Source organism: Xiphophorus maculatus, chromosome 2, assembly GCF_002775205.1.
Source record: "Xiphophorus maculatus strain JP 163 A chromosome 2, X_maculatus-5.0-male, whole genome shotgun sequence".
NCBI classification, from domain to species: domain Eukaryota; kingdom Metazoa; phylum Chordata; class Actinopteri; order Cyprinodontiformes; family Poeciliidae; genus Xiphophorus; species Xiphophorus maculatus.
Window position 1 is genome coordinate 2,629,306 of NC_036444.1, and position 8,528 is coordinate 2,637,833.

Sequence of the window (8,528 nt, forward strand, 5' to 3'; positions counted from 1 at the left end):
GGTTCAGCAATAGCTGGGCTGAGTCCGGTCGGATCGGTGATGTCAGTACCGCAGGCAGTACAAATGTTCTGGAGAAATGCCCCGGTCCAGATCCGGCTCTCCCACTGCGCTTTCCTTTCTTTCATGTGGGAAATTATCCAGATTTCCCTCAATTTTTATTTTTATAATAGTGACACAGTGTGGCATTATCTAAAATTACACCAGTCAACCTAAACAACGACTCTAAAGTTAGTCTTCCTGTGTTTACCCTGTAGATTCCAGAACAGAATGGACCATTATGTGTCATCAACCCACCGGTGAAAAAATGGCGACCTCCATGGCTGAAAAATAGAGCAAAAGTTGCACATTTTTGAAGTAATTATGAGTTTTGGAAAACCACAAATAGCTATTTTTAGGTTATAGGAAAATTGCAACATGTTTAGGCCAACATGTTCAACTAATCCTGGATCCTTTTAACAAAAATGGTTGCAAATATATATTTTTAAATTTTCTCTTTACTCTTTTTCCACCCTCTAAAGCTTACATTATTATACTTTAATTCCGTACGCTAGGAGTGCTTTAATATCAAGCTTTTTGTTTGTGCCCACAATTTTGGCTAATAAACCTGACTGAGTTTGAATTCACTTTCGATGATAAACTGTAATACCACTTCCTGTCTGTAGCCTAGGTGGTGGCGCTGTGACCCGGAGTCTTCTTCTTCGTTTCCTGTCCGCTTCCTTAACAACAAACAGAGCTGAAACTCCAGATTCTCTCGGACTCTGGAGAAATATGGTTCATTAGCGTTACATTTGCACCTAGTTTTGGATTTTATTAGATAAATTACCCCTGAGGTCCCAGTTTAAGCGGAGTGAGATGCCGAAGATCTTGAAATTGACTCATTAACGGTAAGCTTTTGTCGAAGTTAAGCCTCATATTCTGCTACAATTCATGAACTTGGAGGAACAGACAGCAAGTCAGTTCACTCAGGCAGATATTAGATTGTAAATTAATTTGTATTTATTGTCAAATTAGAGAAGTATTGTGTTTATGCTGAGTGTTTAGGGGTAATATTTAGCTAATGAATTACAAAGAGGAGCTGCAGCCCTTCACATTTAGCCAGTTTGTTTCTTTTAGCTCATGAAAGATGTTTCTATTTCCTTGTTTTCATCTCTTTTAGCCTGAAATGCCTTTAATAAAGTAGTTTTTATTGCACCATTTGGTCTAAAACATGTATTTATATTCTGAGTTTCATTAATTTAACCAAAGACGTTCTGCTGTTGATGGAAGAGTCACATATTTGTTTTATTCATTGCTATTAGCTTCACTCTGTCTCTGTATGTTTTGACTGCTTTTATTTTATATTTCTCTTGTTTGTTTGTTTTTTTAGTTGTGTTTCAGATATTTGAAGACAACATAAAAAAATCTTTGCTTCCTGACATTAAATCAGACAAGGGTTTGGTTTTATTTTATAATACCAAAATAATGACAGAAATAATTCTTTTATTATTTTTTTTTTAAACTTAATTTACATTTTTTCAGTATTTAGTAGAAACTCCTTTGAAAGTGTGACTCACCAGAGTTTACTGACATTTTAGCTACAAAATGTCAGATTAATATCTGTATCAGTCCCAATATTGAAAACATTCTTGATCAGGTAAAAGTGACATTGTTCCCCATCCATAAGGGAAGATCTATTCAGTCTAATTCTATACTTTGAGCTCTGAGCAACATCATGTTTTATTATTTATTTTACATTATATTTAGAATCCCTAATTGCACTTTCTGAACCATTTGAAAGAAGGTTTGTTACAGTTTATGTTTTACCAAGGTATTCAATCTATTGTTCTTTTGTTAGTTTCTTTATTATTTATTTTACATTAGCTGTTATTCTCCTAATTGCCCTGACTGAATAAATTAAAGTTGTCTTACATCTTTAACCAAGCTTGTGATGCTTTTGGTGTATTTAAATGTGCTGTATTAGTGCAGCAATATCAAATAAATTTGTAATTCTGTGCAGTTATGTCTGGGTTTTAAAAAAGAAACATTTTTAGAACTGTTTTTCTGTATCGGATCAATATTGGCCAATGCTAAACCTCAGATTCTGGTATCGGACATGAAAAAAGTGGATCGGTTCATACCTAATTTTGTCTCATTACTTACAGAACTGGTGTAACTGGGTCAGATTTGTTGGCCTCCTTTGTAGCAGCGTCACCGGCTCTTATTGTTCCTCTTCTGTCCTTCCACAGCAGACGGGACAATGCTAACTCATTTTTCTTAACTCATCACCCGTCTAACGTAGCGACGATTGAAACGGTCCTGTGATTGCAACCATGGAAGAGGACGTCCTGACCCTGAAGCCCAGGCGGATCCAGAACCAGAACGTCGTCCACCGCCTGGAGAAGCGAAGGGTCTGCTCTGGTCGACCCGGGGCCCACTGGTACCGGGTTCGCTGCTTTCACCAGAACCTGTTCCCGAACTTCACCGTGGTGAACGTGGAGAAGCCGCCCTGCTTCCTCAGGAAGTTCTCGCCGGATGGACGCTACTTCATCGCCTTCTCCTCGGACCAGACGTCGCTGGAAGTAAGAGGAGAATCCTGAATCGTTTCAACCATTTTAGCTTTATTTTGTTGTGACATTTTGTCTAGTTCAGTTTATTTTAATTAGTTTTTAGAGGGTATTTGTTAGCTTTTATTAGTTAAGTATTGCATTGTGATTATGCATGTACCAGTTGCATAATAAGTAGGCCTGTCATTGTAACAATTTTTGCTGGATGATAAATTATCCCAGGAATTATTTTGATAAACTATAATATTGCTATTCTGAGGCCATTTCACTTATAAAAGACATTTAAAGGATTCGAGGATTTTATTTGTTGTTGTACTCCTGCAACATAAACTTGTTGGCACTCAAAAAAGACAAAACAGCTATGAATAAAATCAAGTTAATAAAATAAATGTCATAATTGTCGAGTATACAGTTATAAACATAATAAATATGTATATTTTTCCCAATGTTATAAGTAAATTAATCTTCCAGTGGAACTAGTGATTTTTTAAAACAATATTAAGGATTATTGACTTAGAACAAGTTCCTATATCTTGCTGAAATGTTACTTCTAAGTTAGTTTTGTCTTATTTCAAGTGTGATAAGATATTTGCACTAGAAACTAGAACAAAAATACTTGGTAAAATTGTATATTTTTGCAGTGTATAAACACTAAAACGAAGGCTGTTACGTCTATAATTTCAGTATTTTTTAGCTAGTTTTACCTCTGAGCTGAATTTGGTTGCTATTCTCTTTCAGATTTATGAATACCAAGGCTGCCAGGCAGCTCAGGACCTGCTGAGAGGCCAGGAAGGAGAGACTCTGTCCACCGCCAACGACCAGTGCTCCCTCAACATCCGCAGCCGCCTCTTCCAGCGCTTCTTCTCGCTGCTCCACGTCACCAACGTGGCTTCGAATGGAGAGCACCTGAACCGCGAGTGCAGCCTCTTCACTGACGACTGCAGATATGTCATCGTCGGCTCCGCCGTCTATGTCCCCGACGATCCGCCGCCGTACTTCTTCGAGGTAATGAGGTTTGGTTTGAGCGAAAAGCAGCCGAGTTCAGAGGTTTTATTTTTAGCTGACGTTCCACCAGGTGTATCGCAACAATGAGTCAGTGACTCCCAACCCGCGGTCTCCGCTGGAGGATTACTCCCTGCACATCATTGACCTGCACACTGGCAGGTTGTGCGACACCAGGTCCTTCAAGTGTGATAAGATCATCCTATCTCACAACCAGGGCCTCTACCTCTACAGGAACATCCTGGCCGTGCTGTCGGTCCAACAGCAGACCATCCACGTCTTTCAGGTGAGCAGGTCGTCCCCTAAGGGGTTAAATCCTTCACTGGGGAATCGGCAACATTGTTCAGATGATTTAGGCAGCAGGGCAACTAAACTGGGCTAATTATTCTGGTTTGTTTAGGTGGAAAATGTGTCATTTAGAATAGGCAAAGTGAACTGAAACAAACAAAAAATCTAAAAAGTGCATTTAAATTCCTAGATGATCTGCAAAGTATTTCAGATATTTTAGAAAGTGGTGCAGCTTATCTGGACTCATTTTTCTGATTTATTTAGCTGAGAAATGGGTTGTTTAAAAAACGTTGTGAACTGAAGCCAAAACATCTGAAAAGTGCGGCATGCATTTAAGTTCCTTGATGATTTGCAAAGTTTTTCAGATCGTTTAGGCAGCAGTGCAGCTTATCTGGACATATCTTTCTGGTTTGTTGTCTGAGAAATCAGTCATTGAAAACAAACATTGTGATGCGAAACAAAAGAAATCTGAAAAGTGCAGCATGCATTTAACTTCACCCCATTTATTAATATTACCCTGAATTAAAACCAGTTCAGCTTTGTTTCCTAGTGTCGTCTCAGTAGTAAACTTCTTTGTGTTTAATGTTCGCTGAGTATTAATCCAGATATTCTCTGAAGGCCTGAGGTTCTTTAGAGAACAACCAGAATCATGGAGACCAAGAGAAATATTTACTTATGTACTCCAGACTCCCCCTAGTGGTCTGGGGTAAAAAGACATAAAGTATGATGCACCTTTTCTTTAATTCCTCCACGTTTCTTCTGGATATCCTGTCTTTACTGAGTGTCTAGTCCTATGTGATTTAATGGTCGACTCCCCCTAGTGGCCTGGAGGGCTTTGAGTTGTTGGAGCATTTGATATTTGCTGTTGTTTTTCTGTATTTTCCCTTTTGCTTCCATTTTCTGCCTTTACAGCATTTTTCTTTGGCAGTGTTTTTCTAGTGAGTTTGTTTTTTGTGTGTGTTTTGGAGTTTGCAGTATGTTCACACCTGCTGGTCACCATTAAAGAGTAAAACGGCAGCAAAGCTACAATAGAACTGCTGATAAAGAAAAGATCCAGATATTGAAAACTGATGCAGCGACCCAGTCAAAGTCCAGACCTCAAGTAACTGAAATGGTGTTGCATTACGAGTGATGGATGGAAGAATGTCGTCCAGTTTTATTAAAAATCTGTTGTTGTTTTTTTTTTTTTTTACACAAAACATTTAATGTTTTTGTAGATATTTAAACACACGTTCACCTGCTGCCTTCTGTCTCTTCTTCTGTCCTCAGGTGACACCTGACGGGACGTTTCTGGACGTGAGGACAATCGGGCGCTTCTGTTACGAGGACGACCTGCTGACGCTGTCGGCGGTTTACGCAGAAGCTCAGGCGGAGAGCCAGACTGGCTTCCCGCGCCTCTACACAGACAAAACCATCAACTCCCTGAAGCACAGGCTGCTGGTGTACCTGTGGCGGCGAGCCGAGCAGGACGGCAGCGCCACCGCCAAGAGGAGGTGACAACGCCGATTCACAAAGCTCCCGTTCTTAGTTGATTTTTTTTAGTTGAATGTGTCTGAGGCTTGTTAGGTTCTGACCCGAGTTGTTCCGTCAGGTTTTTCCAGTTCTTCGATCAGCTCAGGCGGCTCCGGATGTGGAAGATGCAGCTGCTGGACGAGCATCACCTCTTCATCAAATACACCAGCGAAGACGTGGTGACGCTCAGAGTCACCGACCCGTCGCAGGTATGCATTCCTCCCCCGCCGATCTTTGTCCCGCTGCCCCGGTTTCCTCGGATGAGGAGAATTTCCCCCGTCGGGTTTCCAAGGAAACGATCGTCCAACGGATTCTGCTCAGTCCTGAGCTTCACTTGTCACAGGAACAGAAGGATTTAATTAATCCACAGTTCATTTAAGTGGAGTCTGAGCAGATAAAGATGGTTTATTTAGCATATACATTTTTCCAAACACACACAGTGACTTGAAAACTAGTTATACTAAAGTGTCCTAGTCAAATCCTCTAAAAAAACAAATGGAGAAATTTAATCAAACCTTCTCACTTTGTTTTCAACTGTTTTTTTTTTTTTTTTGATTGATTGGTTGAGTACATGACTGGATGGATGAGTAGATGGATGGATGGATGGTTGGATGGATGGATTTCTCTAACAGAAAGTCTTTCTTCTTCTTATCTTTCTCTCTGAGCCTTTTGCGCTGCGTTAACCTTTGACCCCTGGTCTCCCTACCAGCCGTCGTTCTTTGTGGTGTACAACATGGTGTCCACGGAGGTTCTGGCCGTGTTCGAGAACACGTCGGACCAGCTGCTGGAGCTGTTTGAGAACTTCTGTGACCTGTTCAGGAACGCCACGCTGCACAGCCAGGCCGTCCAGTTCCCCTGCTCCGCTTCCTCCAACAACTACGCCCGCCAGGTCCAGAGAAGGTACCGCTCCGCCGCCGCTCTGCCGCCGTGGCCCGAACTGACAGGATGTCACAGACAGACGTTAGGACGAGGTAGAGACGCCCGGGGGAGTTAAGAGCAGAAACAGGACGGAGATTCAGGCCGTTAACCTGGTCAGCTAAACGGGGATCTGATTGAATTTCACCCATTCTGGTGATAAAACCCTTTATGGGAGGAAAAGCTTTGTTTGATCTTGAAGGGATTTATTATGATTAAAAAGTCACATTTTACACGTCGAATTCACATAATACTGCCTCTTTAAGAAACCAAAAACACCCAGTCGTTTCTGTTTTTTTGCAAGAAATTGATGTATTTTGATGTATGCAAAACGAGCCGTTTCAAAAGCTAACAGAATGTAACGTCACAAATCAGCAGGAACTGCCATGTTACCTAGCAACCACAGCAAAGCCCGTCACCTAGCAACCAAAATGGAGCTCCAGTCCATTTGGTTAGTTGGTTTGGTCGCCGTACAATGGCTGCTGGAAAAGACAAGAGTTTTGTTGTTGACTTACCATCCAGATACCATTTGCTGCGTTATTGTTGGTTGTGCAGGAGGCTCCACTTCTGCTTTTCAAAGATGTACGGTTGTATTGTTCTGCATCTGTTTGCAGTGATTATCGTGTGTGAGTGTAAATGTTGGGCTGGGGGGGCATGGCCAGCAGCAACTTATTTGGATTTAAAGAGACAGAGTCCCTAAAACACTGAAAATAGGCAGAACTGATCAGACTGAAATCTCATTGTCTAAAAATTATTTTTAATGAACGTGTTTTGAACAGGATAGAACCTGCCCTAATCTGTTCAAGGAAGCATAATGGGTCACCTTTAGAGTGAAAAACGAAGCAGAAGAAAGTGGAACTGAAGTATTTTCCCCGTTTTTCCTCCCCAGATTCAAAGACACCATAGTGAACGCCAAATATGGCGGCCACACGGAGGCTGTGCGGCGGCTGCTCGGTCAGCTGCCCATCAGCGCCCAGTCGTACAGCAGCAGCCCTTACCTCGACCTGTCGCTCTTCAGCTATGACGACAAGTGGGTGTCAGTGATGGAGAGGCCCAAGACCTGCGGAGACCACCCCATCAGGTAGCCACTCCAATCAGGGCGCGCACACCTCCGGATGGCGCAGCCCTGCAGTCAGGCTAATGGGGTTTACATAGAGATGACTTGAACTGGAACAGCTTCTAGGGTTTTAATTGGCATTTAAAATCATCATGGAGGTTTGCTATCACCTTTTGCTTCTTATCGTTTCCTCAGCTGAAAGTTCAAAGATGCAGCTTTGCTCCTTTCAAGTTAACATCCATCCTTCTGCTGTTTGTTTCCACGTCTTTCATTCATCAAACGACTCTATTGTTTATTAATATACAAGTAAAAAACATAAATATAAATAATAGACTGAAATAATAAAAATAAATCTACAAAAATGATAATGAAACTATTTAATTTATATATATATATACATATACAGTATATGTATATAATATATACACAGCTAATGAAACAATTGATTTAAAAAATACAATAAAGAAACAGCTTTAAATAAAAAAAATTATAACAAATTTGATAATGTATAAATACTGGTTTTTTTTTTTTCATTTAAGGAAAATCGATGAAAATAAATGAATATAAATAAATATAAAGACATGGTCAGATGCAGCAGTTTAACGGAGCCGCTCTGCCTCTGCAGGTTTTACGCCCGCGACGCCGGCCTGCTGAAGTTTAAGATCCAGGCGGGCCTTCTGGGTCGACCCGTTAACCACGCCGTGCGGCGCCTCGTCGCCTTCACCTTCCATCCCTTCGAACCATTCGCCATCTCCGTTCAGCGGACCAACGCGGAGTACGTGGTCAACTTCCACATGAGACACGTCTCCGCGTGACGGAGGAGAGTCGTCCTCCGCTCCTCACTCAGGGATCCTGGACATTTCTACTTGCAAACGTCCAGACTCGAGTTTTCTCTGAATTTTAAAGACTAGATATAAAAACTCAGAGATGTTCTCACAGCTGGATTTCAATATCAAACCAAAAAAGAAAAACAGGCAGATGGACGGATGATTAATGAAACTTTTACAGTTGGATAAGGAACATGAATTTTTTTTCTCCAGACTTTACTTCCATACTTTTAGGAAGTAAGATTAGGATCCCTCTTTCCTTCTCTGCTTCCTTTTTTTTTTCTCATTCCCTGGTTCTTTTAATTTTTTATTGTTTTACTTTTTAATATTTAACTCTACATATCCTACAGCTAATAAAATTCATTTGATTTTTAAGTTTTATTA

The 8,528-nt window shown here is 40.8% G+C and overlaps 1 protein-coding gene across 3 annotated transcripts; it reads left to right on the forward strand.

The window, feature by feature from the left end:
* Positions 1 to 713: 713 nt before the first annotated feature.
* Positions 714 to 8,528, forward strand: det1 (DET1, COP1 ubiquitin ligase partner). 3 transcript variants are annotated; one of them, XM_023342698.1, is made up of 9 exons: positions 714 to 884; positions 2,226 to 2,558; positions 3,282 to 3,548; positions 3,619 to 3,831; positions 5,103 to 5,326; positions 5,425 to 5,554; positions 6,055 to 6,245; positions 7,150 to 7,341; positions 7,943 to 8,528. In XM_023342698.1, exons 2-9 carry the CDS (start codon positions 2,310 to 2,312, stop codon positions 8,130 to 8,132), a joined length of 1,656 nt encoding a protein of 551 aa, XP_023198466.1. In that variant the 5' UTR covers positions 714 to 884; positions 2,226 to 2,309; the 3' UTR covers positions 8,133 to 8,528. The 3 variants fall into 3 exon arrangements, with proteins under 3 accessions (XP_023198466.1, XP_023198470.1, XP_005795930.1); XM_023342702.1 differs by having other exon boundaries at positions 2,229 to 2,558; XM_005795873.2 differs by having other exon boundaries at positions 2,279 to 2,558.